General features: G+C 39.6%; 1 protein-coding gene across 1 annotated transcript; it reads right to left on the bottom strand.

The window, feature by feature from the left end:
• Window positions 1-10,967: 10,967 nt before the first annotated feature.
• LOC134825762 (DNA-directed RNA polymerase II subunit RPB1-like) lies at window positions 10,968-13,017 on the bottom strand (the record flags this gene model as incomplete). The annotated part of the gene is made up of 5 exons (XM_063837968.1): window positions 12,985-13,017; window positions 12,143-12,256; window positions 11,758-11,851; window positions 11,298-11,473; window positions 10,968-11,129 (listed from the first exon to the last, which is right to left on the bottom strand). Coding segments are annotated over exons 2-5 (510 nt in total), but the record flags the coding sequence as incomplete, so codon positions are not given.
• Between the last annotated feature and the right edge of the window lie 3,419 nt (window positions 13,018-16,436).

The raw sequence follows: 16,436 nt of genomic DNA, 5'->3' as shown, positions 1-16,436 counted from the left end.
ATCTTTTAAAAGTCATTTTAAATTTGGGAAACCCGGTTTTCAGGCAAAGGAAAATTTAAACACTTGTTAATTTTAACCTTTTTTCCCAAACCCTAAACCCAAAACCCCCCAATTTGGGAATGTCCCCGGGGAAAAATTTAAGCCTAAAAAAAATTCGGTTTTTGGGAAATTTTTCAAATTTTTGGAAAAAAACCCCCGGGAAAATTTGCCCCTTTTTTGGGGCCCCCAAATTTTTCGGCCCTTTTTTCCCCCCCCCTGAAGGGGGCCCCAAATTTTAATGGAAACGTACTTCCCGAAAAAAAACCGGGGGTTCCCCAAAACCCAAAATTTCTTGGGGGGACTTTTTTTTGGGGGCAAAAAATTGGTGTTTTCCAAAAAAAAAAATTTCCCAATTTGGGATTCCCAAAATTTGTTAAAAATTTTTCCCACAAAATTTCTTTTCAAGGCTTTTTTTAAATTTTGGGGGAAAAACCCCGGATTTTTTTTAAAAAAAGGGGATCCCCCACTTTGTATTTTACCTCTATTGAAAATCCCCACACCAATTTGGGCCTTTGCCCCCAACCCAAAAATTTAAAGCCGAAAAATTTGGGATTGGGGGGAAAATTTAAAAAAATTTTGGGGGAAAAACACCCCAAAAAAATCCCCCTTTTGGGGGCCCCATTTTTTCGGCCCCCTTTTTTTTCCCCCCGGGAAAGGGGCCCTTTCAAAAAAAAACGGGTTTAACCCGTATTTCCCCAGTCAAAAGGGGGGTTGGCCAAAACCCCAAAAAACTCATTTGGGGGACGTTTTGGGGAAAAATTTTGGGAGTTTTCCAAAAAAAATTTTCCCAGGGGTTTTCCAAAAAATGCCCCAATTTTTTTAAAAAAAATTTTTTCCCAAGTCATTTTTGAATCTTGGGAACCCGGATTTCTGAAAAAGGGGATCACCCCTTGAAAAACCTTTTTTCCCAACCCTTCACCCCAAAACCCAATTTGGGCCCCTTTGGTTCCCCCCAAAAAACAAAAGCCCGGAAAAATCGGGGGTTTGGGGGAAATTTTTTCAACTTTGCAACAACCCCCGAAAATTTTTTCCCCCCTTTTGGGGGCCCTTTTTTGGGCCCCCCTTTTTCCCCCTGGGGGGGGCCCCCAAAAATGGAAATTAATTTAAAAAGAAAAAACCAGGGGTTTTGGCCAAACCCCAAAACCCCTTTGGGGAAAACCTTTTTTGGGGGGGCCAAAAAATTTTTGGGGTCTCCAAAAAAATTTCCAAAATTGGTTTTCCCCAAAAAATGTCCCCCCAAATTTTTTCCCCCAAAAAATCTTTTAAAAGGGTTAAATTTTTAAAACTTTGGGAAACCCCCGGATTTTCGGGAAAAAACGGATCCCACTTGTTACTCCCTCTTTGAAAACCTTTAAAACCCCACCCAAAAATTTGGGGGGCCCAATTTTTTCCCCCCCAAACAAAACCCGGGGAAAAAATCTGGTTTTTGGAAATTTCCCCCAAAATTTTTTGAAAAAACCCCCGGGAAAAAGCCCCCTTTTTGGGGCCCATTTTTCCCGGGCCCTTTTTTCCCCCCCCTAAAGGGGCCCCAAAAAAAAACCTGGAAAATTTTTAATTCCAGTTTAAAAACCAGGGGTTCCCAAACCCAAAACCATTGGGGGGGGACCGTTTTAGGGGGGAAATTTAAGGTTTGTTTTCCAAAAAAATTTTTTCCCCTGGTTTTCCAAAAATGTCTCCAATTTTTAACAAAAATTTTTAAAAAATTTAAATTTTTGAATCGGGGAAAAACCGGGGATTTTCTGAAAACGGTTTCAACATTTTTAATTAACCTTTTTTGGAAAACTCCCCCCCAAAACCAAATTTGGGGGGCATTTTCCCAGCCCAAACTTTAAACCCCCAAAATTTTCGGGCCCTTTAAAAATTTTAAAAATTGAAAAACCCCCCCCAAAAAAAAGGGGCCCCTTTTGGGCCCTTTTTTTGGCCCATTTTCCCCCTAAAGGGCTCCAAATTTAAATGGTAAAGTTTTTTCCGCCCCAAACCGGGGGGTTTGAAAAACCAAAAAAATTTTTTTTGGGGGGGGGGGACTTTTTTAGGGGGGGAAATATGGGAAGTCCCCCAAAAAAAAAATTTCCAAAAATGGATTCCAAAATTTTGGGTCCCCAAATTTTTTTTCCCCAAATCTTTTAAAATTTTCCTTTTTTTTGTTTTTTGGGGGAACCCCCGGGTTTTTCTGAAAAAAGGGGATCACACTTTTTTTATTTAACCTTATAAAAAACCTCACCCCCCCCCCAATTTTGGGGGGGGGGCCCGGGGGGTTCCCAGCCAACAAAAAGGCCCGAAAATTCGGGCTTTTGAAATCTCAAAATTTAAAAAAACCCCAAAAAAAGGCCCCTTTTTGGGCCCCCCTTTTTTTCCCGGCCCCCTTTTTTTCCCCCTAAAGGCCCCCCAAAATAATTTGGAAAATTTTCCCCTTTCCCAGATAACCCCCAGGGTGCCAACCCCAAATAAATTGGGGACTTTTGGGGGGCCCGAAAAATGGATGTTCCAAAAAAAATTTTCCCAGGGTTTTCCAAAAGGGGTCCCCAATTTTTTTCACAAAAATTTTTTTTAAGTCATTTTGACTTTGGGGAAACCCGGATTTTTTTTTGCAACGGAACCACTTTTTAATCCTTATGAAAAACCCCCAACCCCCCCCCCTTTGGGGCAGGGGTCCCACCCCCAAACTAAAGGGAAAAAATCGGTTTTGAAATTTCCCCAATTTTTGGGGAAAACCCCCCCGGGAAATTTGGGCCCCTTTTTGGGGGCCCCTTTTTTGGGGGCCCCATTTTTCCCCCCTAAAAAGGTCCCAAAAAAAACTGGTAACTTTTATTTTCCGGGGAATAAACCCCCGGGGGTCCCCCAAACCCCAAAACAAATTTGGGGGATTTTTTTTTTGGGGGGGGGAAACCCCAAATTTTTGGAAAGCCCTAAAAAAAATTTAAAAGGGGGTTTCCCAAAATTTGTTTTCCAAATTTTTAAACAAAATTTTCTTGTAAAATTTTCATTTTGGGGAAATTTGGGGAAACCCCCCGGATTTCTCCCAAGGGGGAAATTCAAAATTTTTTTATTTCCCTCTATAAAAAACCCCAACCAAACCCCCCCCAAATTTGGGGCATTTTTTCCCAGCAAAAAATTAAACCCGGGAAAATCGGGGCCTTTAAAATTTCTAAAATTTGGGGAAAAAACCACCCCCAAAAAAAGGGGCCCCCTTTTGGGCCCCCATTTTTCGGGCCCCATTTTTCCCCCTAAAGGGGCCCCAAAAAAATGGAAAATTATTCCCGATAAAAACCAGGGTCCCAACCAAAAATCTTTTGGGGGGGGGACTTTTTTTGGGGGGGGAAAATTTTTGGTTTTTTCTCCAAAAAATTTTCCCAAAGGGGGTTTAAAAATGGTTTTCCAAAATTTTTCAAAAAAATCTTTTAAAAAGTCTTTTTTTTAAAACCCCTTGGGGGAAAACCCGGTTTTTCGGGAAAAAGGGGAACCCCAAACTTGAAACTACCTTTTTTTGGGAAAAATCACCCACCCCCAAAATTTGGGCCCTTTCCCCCCCAAAGGGGGCCCCCCAAACAAAAAAGCCAAAAAAAATTCTGGCTTTAAAATTTCCCAAAAATTTAAAAACACCCAAAAAATTTTCCCCCTTTTGGGGCCCCTTTTTTTTTGGGGCCCCCTTTTTTCCCCCCTGAAGGCCCCAAAAAAAATGGAAAGGGAAACCTTAAAGATAAAACCCGGGTCCCAAAACCAAAAACTCTTTTGGGCCTTTTTAAAGGGGCCGAAAATTTTGGTGTCCCCAAAAAAAATTTTTTCCCAAAAAGGGGGATTCCAAAAGGGTCTCCCAATTTTTTCCAAAAAAATTTCCTTTTCCCAAGGTTCATTTTAAATTTTTTGGGCCCCCCGGGGAATTTTCTCCCAAGGGAAATCAAAAATTGTACACCTTCTTTTTCCCAACCATACCCCCCAAACCAAATTTTGGGGGCTTTTGTCCCACCCCAAATTTAAAGCCAAAAAAATTTGGGGCTTTAAAAATTCCCAAATTTTTTTGGAAAAACACCCCCAAAAAGGGGCCCCTTTTCGGGCCCTTTTTTTTCCCCAATTTTCCCCCGGGGAAGGTTTCCAAAATAAATTTGGGTTTTAAAAAGAAAATTTCCCAAAAAAATTTTCCAAAAAGGGTTTTGGCCCCCCCAAAAAAACTAATTGGAGAGTTTTAGGGGGGGAATTTTGGATGTCCCCAAAAAAATTTTCCCGGGGGATTCCAAACGGTCCCCAAATTTTTTTACAAAATTTTTTTAAAATTTCTTTTTTGGGAATTTTTGGGAAAAAAACCCGGGGGGGTTTTTTCTGCCAAGGTTTTCCCCATTTGTACTATTTTCTATGAAAATTCACCCCCCCAAATTTGGGGGGCTTTTGCCCCCAACCCCAAATTTTAACCCCCGGAAAATCGGTTTTTAAAAACCCTTCCAAATTTAAAAAAAACACCCAAAAAATTCCCCCCTTTTGGGCCCCAAATTTTTTGGGGCCCCAATTTTCCCCCTAAAAAGGCCCCCAAAAAAAAAATGGGTAATTTTTAATTTCCCCGGGATAAAAACCCAAGGGTTTGGCCAAAAACCCTCCATTGGGGGGGGGACTTTTTTGGGGGCAAAAAATATGGTTTGTTCCAAAAAAATTTTTTTGGGTTTTTCCAAAAAGGGTCCCCCAATTTTTTTCCAAAAAAATTTTTTTTCAAGTCTTTTTTAATTTTTTGGGGGAAAACCCGGGGTTTTTCTGAAAGGGGTTAAAACTTGTATTTCCCTTCTTGAAACTCACCCCCCCCCCCAATTTTTGGGGAATTGGCCCAAAGGCCAACAAAAGGGCCAAAAAATCGGGTTTTTTGGAAAATTTTTCAAATTTGAAAACCCCAACCCGGGAAAAACCCCCTTTTTTCGGCCCATTTTTCGGGCCCCTTTTTTTCCCCCCTGAAGGCTCCAAAAAAAAATTTGGGTAAAAGGTATTTCCCAAAGATCAAACCAGGGGTCCCAAAACCAAACTCATTGGAGGGGGGTTTTTTTAGGGCCGGAAAAATGGGGGTTCCCCAAAAAATTTTTTCCAAAAGGGGTTTCCAAAAAGGGGGTTCCCCTTTTTTTTTAAAAAAAATTTTTCAAGTAAATTTTTGATTTTGGGGGGGAACCACGGTTTTTTTCCAAAACGGTTTCCCCACTTTTTTAACAACCCCTTTTTGCAAAAAAAAACCCCCCAAAACCAATTTGGGGCCATGTCCCAGCCCCCCAAAAAAAACCCCGAAAATTTTTTGGTTTTGGGAAAATCTCAAAATTTGAAACCCCCCCGAAAATTCCCCCCTTTTTGGGCCCCAAATTTTTCCCGGCCCATTTTTTCCCCCCCTTTAAAGGGCCCAAATTTAACGGGTTTTAAACTTTATTTCCGGGGACCCAACCGGGGTTTCCCCAAAAAACCTCCTTTTGGGGGGACTTTTTGGGGGCGGAAAAAATGGATGTCCCAAAAAAAATTTCCCCCAAAGGGGTTTCCCAAAAAATGCCCTTCCAATTTTTTAAAAAAAAAATCTTTTCAAGTCTTTTTGGGACTCGGGGGGAACCCCCGGGATTTCGCAAGGGAAACCCCCACTTTTTATTTACCTTATGCAAAACCCCCACCCCCAAAAAATTTTTTGGGGAGGGGTTCCCCAGCCAAACTAAAGGGAAAAATTCGGCCCTTTGAAATCAAAAAATTTTTTGAAAACCCCCAAAAAAATTTGGCCCTTTTTTTTGGGGGGCCCTTTTTTTTGGGGGCCCTTTTTACCCCCCTGAAAGGGTCCAAAAAACCGGGGGAAAAAATTTCTTCCAAAATAAACCCCAGGGTCCCAAACCCCCAAACCTCTTTGGGGAACCTTTTTTTTGGGGGGAAATTTTTAGGGATTTTTCTCCAAAAAATTTTTTCCCTTGGTTTTCCAAAAATTGTTTCCAAATTTTTTCAAAAAAATCTTTTAAATTTTTTCATTTTAAATTTTTGGGGAAAAACCCGGGGGTTTTTTTGCAAAAAGGGATCCCCTTTTTTTCTACCTCTATCCCCAAATTTCCCCCAAAACCAAAATTTTTGGGGGCCTTTTCCCCACCCAAAATAAACCCCCCGAAAATCTGGCTTTAAAAATCTCCAAAAATTTGGGGAAAAACACCCAAAAAAATTGGCCCCCTTTTCGGCCCATTTTTCGGCCCCTTTTTTCCCCCCTAAAGGCCCCCAAATAAATGGGTTTAAAAGGTACTTCCGGGAATCAACCCGGGGTTTTCCCAAAAACCAAAATTTTCCTTTTTGGAGACTTTTTTTTGGGGCCCGAAAAAATTGGATGTTTTTCCCCAAAAAAATTTTTCCGGGGATTAAAAAAAAAGGGTCTCCAAAATTTTTCCCCAAAAATCTTTTAAAAGGTTCTTTTTTAATTTTCCTTGGGGAAAAACCCGGTTTTTCTCCCAAAACGGATCAAAATTTTTGTATCCCCCTTATCCCAAACTCCCCCCCCAAATTTTGGGGGCTTTGGTTCCCCGCCAAAAAAAAGCCGAAAAATCCTTTTGGCCTTTTAAATCCCCCCCCAAAAAAATTTTAAAAAACCCCCCGGAAAAACCCCCCCTTTTTTTGGGGCCCAAATTTTTGGGGCCCATTTTCCCCCTGAAGGGGCCCAAAAATAAAGGGTTTTAAAGGGGAAATTTTCCAGTTTTAAAACCCCCAAGGGTCCCCAACCAAACTTTTTGGGGGCGTTTTTAGGGGGGGGAAATTGGATTTTTCCCCCTAAAAAAATTTCCCCATGGGTTCCAAAATGTTTTTCCAATTTTTAACAAAATTTTTAAAAATTTTCATTTTAAATTTGGGGGAAAAACCCCGGGGGGTTTCGGGGAAAAACGGAATCACCTTTTTGGTTACCCCCTCTTGGAAAAATTTTAAACCCCCCAATTTGGGGAAAATGGTCCCGCCAACTAAAGCCGAAAATCGGGTTTGGGGAAATTTTCTCCAAAATTTAAAAAAAAAACCCCCAAAAATTTGCCCCCTTTTGGGGCCCTTTTTGGCCCTTTTTTCCCCCCTGGGGGGCCCCCAAAAAAAAATTGGAAAAAAACGTCCCTTTCCAAAATTAAACCAGGGTGCAAAAAACCCCAAAATTTGGAAAGGCCTTTTTTTTAGGGCAAAAATTTTGGGGGGGTTCCCCAAAAACCCAAAAAATTGGTTTCCAAAAAAGGGTTCCCAAATTTTTAACAAAACCCTTTTTAAAATTTAAATTTTTGGAATTTGGGGGGGAAACCCGGATTTTTTTGAAAAAGGGGATCACCCTTGTCCCTACCCTTTTGAAAACCTCACCCAAAAAAACCAAAATTTGGGGGCAGGGGTCCACCCAAACCCAAAACCCGAAAAAATTTTCGGGGCCTTTGGGGAAAATTCCCCTTTTTTAAAAAAACCCCCCAAAATTTCCCCCCTTTTGGGGGCCCTTTTTTTTTGGGCCCATTTTTCCCCCCTGAAGGCCCCAAAATTTAAAATGGAAAAAGTAATTTTCCCGTAAAAACCGGGGTTTTGGCCAAAACCCAAAAAAAAAACTCTTTGGGGGAGACTTTTTAGGGGGGAAAAAATATGGATTTTCTAAAAAAAATTTTTCCCCTTGGGTTTTTCCAAAATGCTCCAATTTTTTTAAAAAAAACCCTTTTCAAGTCTTTAAAATTTTTTTGGGAAACCCCCGGGGTTTTTTTCTGAAAAAACGGACCCCCAACCCTTGTACAAACACAAATCCCCAAACTAACCCACCCCAAATTTTTTGGGGGAAATTTTTCCCAGCCAAACAAAAGGGCCCTTTTTTTTGGGGGGCTTTGAAATTCTAATTTTTTGGAAATTTTCACCCAAAAATTGGGCCCCTTTTGGGCCCAAATTTTTGGGGCCCCTTTTTCCCCCCCTGGGAAAAAAATTAATGGAAAACTTATTTTTCCCGGGTTTAAAAACCGGGGTTTTGCCAAAAACCCCCAAAAATTTTCATTGGAGGGGGGGGGGGGGGTTTTGGGGGGGGAATTAGGGTTTTGGTCCCCCAAAAAAATTTTTCCCCAGGTTTCCCAAAAAAATTGTCTCCACTTTTTCCAAAACCCCTTTTTAAAAGTCTTTTTGGGAATTTTGGGAACCCCGGATTTCGGGCCAACGGGATCACATTTTGTAAAACTCTTTTGAAAAATTTTCCACCCCCCCAAACCAATTTGGGGGGCATTTCCCAACCCCAAACTAAACCCCAAAAAAAATTGGCTTTAAAATTTTCCTTAAAATTTTGGGAAAAAAACCACCCCAAAAAATTCCCCCCTTTCGGCCAAAATTTTTTTTGGGGGCCCTTTTTTTCCCAAAGGGGAAAAGGGGGGTCCAAAAAAAATTTGGAAAAAGTATTTTCCAGTTTAAACCAGGGGGGCCAAACCCCCCAAAAAAACTCGGGGAGACGTTTTTTGGGGGGCAAAACCAACCTAGGGGATGTCCCCCAAAAAATTTCCCCTTTTTGGCTTCCAAAATTGTCCCCCCAATTTTTTAAAAAAAAAATTTTTTTTAAAGGTAATTTTAAAACCCTTGGGAAACCCCCCGGAATTTCGGGAAAAACCCCGGGGGACCCAAAACCTTGAAACAAACCCCTTTTAATGAAAAATTTCCCCCCCCACACCAATTTTTGGGGAAGTCCCAGCCAAATTTAAAAGGGGGAAAAATCGGGGGTTTTTGGAAATCTCTTTTTTGGGAAAAACACCCAAAAAATCCCCCTTTTTTTGGGCCCTTTTTTTTGGGGGCCCTTTTTTTCCCCCCTGAAGGGGCCCCAAAAACGGGGTTTAAATACTTTCCGGGTAAAACCCGGGGGTTTTCCCCAACCCAAAAAATCATTGGGGGGGGACTTTGTTAAAGGGGGCAAAATTTTGGGGAAGGGCCCCCAAAAAAAAATTCCCTTTGGATTCCAAATTTTTCCCCCAAAATTTTTCACCAAAAATTTTTTCCCAAGTCTTTTTTGAATTTTGGGAAAAACCCGGGGGTTTTTGGGCAAACGGGATAAAAAATTTTTTTTACTACCTTATGAAAATTAACCCACCCCAATTTTGGGATGTCCCACCCCCCAAAACTAAACCCCGAAAATCTGGCTTTGAAATCTAAACCTTTTGAAAAAAAACCCCAAAAAATCCCCCTTTTTTTCGGCCCTTTTTTCCCCCGGGCCCTTTTTTTCCCCCCTGAAGGCCCCCACTTTTAACGGGAAATTAAAGTATTTCCCAGATAAAACCAGGGTGAAAAACCAAACTCATTGGGACGTTTTAGGGCGAAAATGGATGTCAAAAAAAAAATTCCCCATGGTTTCCCAAAAAATGTCCCCAAATTTTTTTTCAAAAAATTTTTTAAAGGGTCTTTTTTGAATTTTGGGGGGCCCGGCCGGATTTCTCCCAACCGGCCCAAACTTGTATACCTCTAGGGGCAACTCCCCCCACCCCAATTTGGGCATGTCCCAGCCCAACTAAAGCCGAAAATCTGGCTTTGAAATCTCAAATTTGAAAACACCCGAAAATGCCCCTTTTCGGCCCATTTTTCGGCCCATTTTCCCCCCTGAAGGCCCCAAATAACTGGTAACGTACTTCCAGATCAACCAGGGTGCCAACCAAACTCATTGGAGACGTTTTAGGGCGAAATATGGATGTCTCCAAAAAATTCCCATGGATTCCAAAATGTCTCCAATTTTTCACAAAATCTTTTCAAGTCATTTTGAATCTTGGGAACCCGGATTTCTGCAACGGATCACACTTGTACTACCTCTATGCAACTCACCCACACCAATTTGGGCATGTCCCAGCCAACTAAAGCCGAAAATCTGGCTTTGAAATCTCAAATTTGAAAACACCCGAAAATGCCCCTTTTCGGCCCATTTTTCGGCCCATTTTCCCCCTGAAGGCCCCAAATAACTGGTAAAGTACTTCCAGATCAACCAGGGTGCCAACCAAACTCATTGGAGACGTTTTAGGGCGAAATATGGATGTCTCCAAAAAATTCCCATGGATTCCAAAATGTCTCCAATTTTTTTACAAAATCTTTTCAAGTCATTTTGAATCTTGGGAACCCGGATTTCTGCAACGGATCACACTTGTACTACCTCTATGCAACTCACCCACACCAATTTGGGCATGTCCCAGCCAACTAAAGCCGAAAATCTGGCTTTGAAATCTCAAATTTGAAAACACCCGAAAATGCCCCTTTTCGGCCCATTTTTCGGCCCATTTTCCCCCCTGAAGGCCCCAAATAACTGGTAACGTACTTCCAGATCAACCAGGGTGCCAACCAAACTCATTGGAGACGTTTTAGGGCGAAATATGGAAAACAAAATTTTGACATTTTTTTTGGCAAATATGGTTCGCCACCCCCCTTTTTTGTCTTCTTTTCGCATGTGAAAGGTCTTAGTTTGTTTGAGGGATAGACCAGAACTCAGTTAAGCCATATACAGCTAATTTAGGTGCTTAAATATCAATAATACGTAATTCCCCTCTAATTCCCCTCCAATTCCCATGAAATTCCCATGGAGACAATGTCTCCAAAATGTCTCCAAATATGAGGAATCATAATATCATTTTGCTGTAGACCCTCTTGAAAGAGCGGCTTTCTTTACAGGAGAATTGCCACCTTTTGTCACAAGTTCAACCTATCATTATAGTGCTGGCAAGTGCGACCAGCGAATTTACATTAGAGTAAGAGTAAGAGTTTATCACTTGATACAAAGCTCAAACTGTACAGAAATATGTTGAAAAACTATTTTTATAGTCTAGTTGGGTATTGGAAATGACAGTAAAACTTTAGGGTTTGTCGAACTTCAATATATATCGAACTGGGGTACATATCGAACAAGAGTACGTGTACCGATATGTCGATCAATGATATGCACTTTACATGATCCTATCCGTCCAAAAACTACGTAAATTGAGTTAGTTCCAAAAATCACGTACCGTTTCTTCTTCTTCGTTGTTATCATCTCCAGCAAACTTCTTATCCATAGTGTCGCCACCCTCGCAGATTCTGCGCAATCTGCACAAATCGTAGACATGGGAGAGCCGTTTCTTGGGCTGTCCAATTGATCTAACCAAGATCTCCTTCATCTTAGGATCTTCCTGAATTATTTGGACGGATTAATTTAAATGTTACCTGAAGTTTTGCAAGTTAAAGGACAATTTTGTGAAAACAACATCCACATTATGAGTTGTTCAATAACACCTCAACATTAATATTCAACCAATACATGAGTTAAACAATAAATTCTATAACAAGAGTCAACTTACGGGACTGACAAGAAGTTTACTGCAAAAGAAACAAACACACCGTAAGACCCTCACTGTCTTACTCATAAAACCAATGTGAAAGACAGGTTTTGCCAACTCGATGTGCGCAAAGTGACCTGGACAGTCGTGGAAGTTTCCAGCACATGTTTTGCAGATTGTTGAACGATCAACCGCACCTGGGGAGTAAAAATGTAAAGTACAAACATTGGAATCATACTATACTATAATTAAGGCAACAAACAGGTACGTTGTAGACTGTAGAGGTCTCATACATCGGAAAGAGGAGTTACTGTGTGGTGCAGGCCACTCCAGCGACTACGAGGAGATCTTTTCAGTAAGTAGTAGTAATTAAAGTAATATAATAATAAATTCGGTGTGGATTAAACAAAAGAATTTGTGAACTCCTTTTAAAACATACAAGTGAGAAACTTGTTAAATTGATCAACTAAGTGAATCATACCTTGACGAGGGTCCATAAGGCCAAACAATTTAGGTCTTCCATTCTCCATAGTCTCAGGATACCTAATACCGCCCGGAGTCACGGACATTTGACGCTGAAATTAGCACAATTACACGTCTTCAAATTTATAAATCGGAATGAAACTCTAACTCTGCTATCTTCTTATCTCTGTATATTGTTAGAAAATACGATCAGATTCTGGGTTTGGTTAAATGAGGAGTTAGACAGTACAACGTTGGAATATTCTATTACTAATTGTATCAAAAATTAAGATTTGATCAACTATTATAACATCACTTTATCTTGATAATGATTAAAATAACGATTAAAATTTAACTTTTGCCTGTAGAAAGCAGATGTCTAACTAATTAAAAAGAGCACTTACGATTTCATCTGGACTGAGAATACCAAACTGGACCCGCACCACCTTACGGATAGGCGCGGAGCTGTCAATGGTAGCCATTGTGGACTATGTGGAACCTTCCTTCTGATTCACATTGCTAATGGAGTATTGATTACAAGTTTTAATTTCAGTTATTTTATTTAGAGAAACTTTTAAATTGATAGATATAATAACATGTAGTAGTAGTAGTAGTAGTAAAATTCAAGAATTTCAAGAGGGGATTTGTACTGCTATGCCATTAGAACAATTATTTATTATAATTCAGTGACACTAGAGATCAAACAAATTCAACCAAAACTCTGATTGACTGAGGAATATTATGGATTAACTTAAATGAAATTCAGTGTTCAGTGTTCTCCTAGCACCACAACTAACTTCACCTCATGGTTCTCAACATCTTGACTATTGGCAGCGGTTCAAAGCACTAAAATCAAAGTCGATGCATATTCCATAAGTGGAAAATCACACCAACGCTGCCCAAATGACCTGGGGATCCATCAAGACACGGAATCAAGGCCACCATTCCAAGTCTCGGCAAGAGCAGTACTCAACGGCAACAGTCATTGTATAATGGTTAATTTGAGTATCCTAAGTAAGTAACTCTTTATAATTATGTGTAATTGTATTGCGCGATTTTTGACAATTATTGCAAGTCCAAGATTTTCAAAATCGAATAAACACTTTTTAGAGGCCAATATCAAAATTCCGGCCGACAACTCTTCTAAATGATCCCTAGGACATATATTGGAAATCGCTCACACAATACAAGTACAGATATCTGGATAATATGAAAGTATTAAATAAATTTTAATTTTAATCTTCAGGCTCAAATTATTTGTTATATAGTAGTGTTGAAAGTATTAAATAAATTTTAATTTTAATACTTTTAACACTACTATATAACAAATAATTTGAGCCTGAAGATGGCGTTGACGCCGAAAATTTGCCCTTACTCCTAACTTCCTTGTTTCATTTGTCCTTGTCTCTTCCAACCGGATATTATCCAGATATCAGTATTTCAATTATGAGACTAATAAACAGCGAACTACTCCGTTATTTGACAATACAAGTACACACAAGCGCTGACCAGTGACCTCTGACCGGCTAGAAATAACTTTTTTTCCATGGGACCAAAAGCAGCTGATAATTTATAGCAGCTGATAATTTAGAGAACATTTTCATGAAGTGTAAGTTACGTAGTGATGTAATATAATAATCATGAAATGTAGGACTCCCTGCAAAAGTGATAAAGTTTCGCGAATCCGGTCACCATTGGTAATGGTAAGCACACAATCGGATAAGATGCAGACTACAGACAAAAGAGCTGGAGGATATATTATTAAACCAAAAGCAGACATGAACTGAGACTTCGGCACCATTCAATGAGCACATTAGCACAGTCTCGAACTCAAAAAATAAGAACTTGATACGTTATGTATGGGAGTTGTAAAACAGATTATGTCCTCGAGTTCATCGCTGATGGGCCTACCCCGCTACCCGCCTGTGCAAGCCACGTACTTAAGTAACTTGACGAAATCACAAAGAGTCGGCGTGAGAAAGATGAATGAAACCATTAAGGCAAAGTATGCAGTTAATCCCGAACAATGGGTACAAATATCAGAAAATAAGGCAGATTTCGAAAATTTCGACGGCAACGTCCGAGCGTACCGCAAGAAGTTTCGCAGGGAATAACTACAGAATAATTGAGCGCTATGATCCCCAAAATATGGTAGCGCTCGATTCATTTTTGGTTTTTCAAAGTCTAGCTCTTCTGTGTGCGCGGCGCGTTAACACTTTAGTCGCGTTTACAATATTTAATGAGTAGCGAACTGTTATGCATAATATAATACTAACTTTATACTATAAATTTATAATTTTCAAGAAAAACTTGTCAATTCAGAATTTTATTACTTATTGTATAACTAACGACTAAACATTAAAATATTTTAAATTCTTGGTAGTGCCGCGCATATCATTTCCAACTTGTAAGCTATTAAACTTAGTGCAGCATAAATTGCATCATATGTTTTTATTACATGGACCCAAATCAACATAAGTGATAAGCGAAATGATAAGCTCACTTTGACGGACAATAAGGACATGTTACTCGTCTAAATTTCTTCGAAGTAGCGCGCGCTGCTTTCTTCTCGAAACGGCAAGTGCTACTAAGTAGCGCGTGCCGGGCCAAACCATTAACAATGGTTAATGGTCAAAGCTCACTCAAACATGTTCATAAACGGTCAAAAATATGTAATATATGGTTTTAAAAACAAAATTGATTTGCCTGGCGTCATTTAATAATTTTTTGAATACGAATTGTAAGTTTACAACCTACCAGGACGCGCGCCGAGTTGGACTCGTCGACGGTCCCCAATATATGGAACAGATATTTTACGAGTATCACCCTTTAATGTAATTGGGACCACCATCTTGATTTCCGAAAAGGTCCTGGCAGTTGAAACTAACTATATCTAATGAATTTTCGGAAGGTGATTCTGAATACACCCCGTACCCCACCCCTGTCTAGTCTGTAGCAATATTTTAAAAAATGTTTTGAATTTTATCAAAAAATTGGACAATCATGCTTTGAATTTTTCAAAACCTGGTTAGAACCAGCATGTTAAGGGGTCGTTCACATATTACGTAATCATTTTTTGGAACATTTTTACCCCCGCCTCCGTAATCAGTTTTACACATAGCTATTGTGTCAAAATTACACTAGCGTAATCATTCGGAAACCCCCCCCCCTCAGCTGATTACGCAATATGTGAACGACCCCTAATTAAAAAGCACCAGAATCGATCATCACTGAAAGTTGATCAGATGTTACAAAACGTGACCAGATAATACAAAATTTGATATTTCATATTATATAATATTGGTAGCAGTGGACAATTTCCGTTACCTCTGTATTGTGCTCTGCCAATTGCAACACTTGAATTAATTTATTGTATATATAATACTGTTTGACACACTTTTCTCTACGTTATAAATGGCATAAAATTGAAAAAAAGAAAGATAATACAAAATTTTATATTTGTTAGTTTTTGATGTTAATTATTATCTCAAAATTACAATAGTTCTGCTTCTCACAGGATAGTACTCCTTGATTCCATTCTCGGCAGAGTTTTATCCCATGTCAGTTGACAAATAATTTATAAACCACTGAAACCCATGTTATTACTTTAATTATACTTTATCCTAAATCAATCTTTCACTTATGACAACAGGGGAGTTGTAGGTTTACAACTTACCAGGACGCGCGCCGAGTTGGACTCGTCGACGGTCGTAATATATGGAAGAGATATTTTACGAGTATCACCCATTAACAGGGGATGGGGAGTACATCATGGCCATGGTAGCTGAACCCAGAGAAACTGCTATTTGTTCGACTCAAAATAATGTACCAAAAAAGTGTGATCCGCAAGAAATAAAGGGATGGGAAAAGAAAACCCTAGCTCATTTAAAATCGTTGTATCTTGATGGAGAAACGTCAGATGTGGACGTTCGTGTTGGTGAACTAACAATTTCAGCTCACAAAGTTATCCTGAAGTCGAACAGTCAGTTATTGACGTTTGGTGAAATTGGTCACAACTCAGAAACAAAGAAAATGGAGGTTGAACTTTTGCCTGAGTTCACTGAACTTTTTGATGTTGTTTCCGAAATTGTGGAAAGCTTTTACACTGGAAAAATTTTGCTTAGTGATAAGAATGCTACGGCTGTGTATAAGTTTGCTAAAAGTTATGATGTCCCATTGCTTCTAAAAAAGACATACCCTTACCTGGTAAAAATGATAACTGAAGAAGGCTTCCCAAGTATGTTTGACTTTTCTCAAACTGTCAACTGCTCTAAGTTGATAAAATGTTGCCTGAGGAAGTTTGATAATAGCCTAACAAAAGTTATGAAAGAATCAGAGGAGTTTCTTGAACTTGATTACTACCGCATCAAGATTCTTACAACCTCCTCACATATCAAAGTCGACGAAGGAAAACTGTTCAAAATAATTTGCAAATGGTTAGATCACAAACCAATGGAAAGGGGTACTTTTGCTAAGACTTTACTGTCAAACATTCGTTATGATCTTATTGGACAATGGAATTTGGTAAACAGCGTTTACGTATGGATTGGAGAATCTCAGTCTATTGATGACGAAGAAAAAGTGTTTTTACTGAAAGCAGTAATTGCAGGATGTAAATCGAATCATGATGGCCATGCACGAAGTGTTGATGCAATCCGACCAAGTTCAGATTCGTCCTCGGATTATGAACGCAGGAAC

The sequence above is a fragment of the Bolinopsis microptera genome, unplaced genomic scaffold, assembly GCF_026151205.1.
Source record: "Bolinopsis microptera isolate Bmic1 unplaced genomic scaffold, MBARI_Bmic_1.0 sca63, whole genome shotgun sequence".
NCBI classification, from domain to species: Eukaryota; Metazoa; Ctenophora; class Tentaculata; order Lobata; family Bolinopsidae; genus Bolinopsis; species Bolinopsis microptera.
Note: the sequence above shows the minus strand (reverse complement) of the source record. Positions and strands in the feature narration are given on the sequence as shown.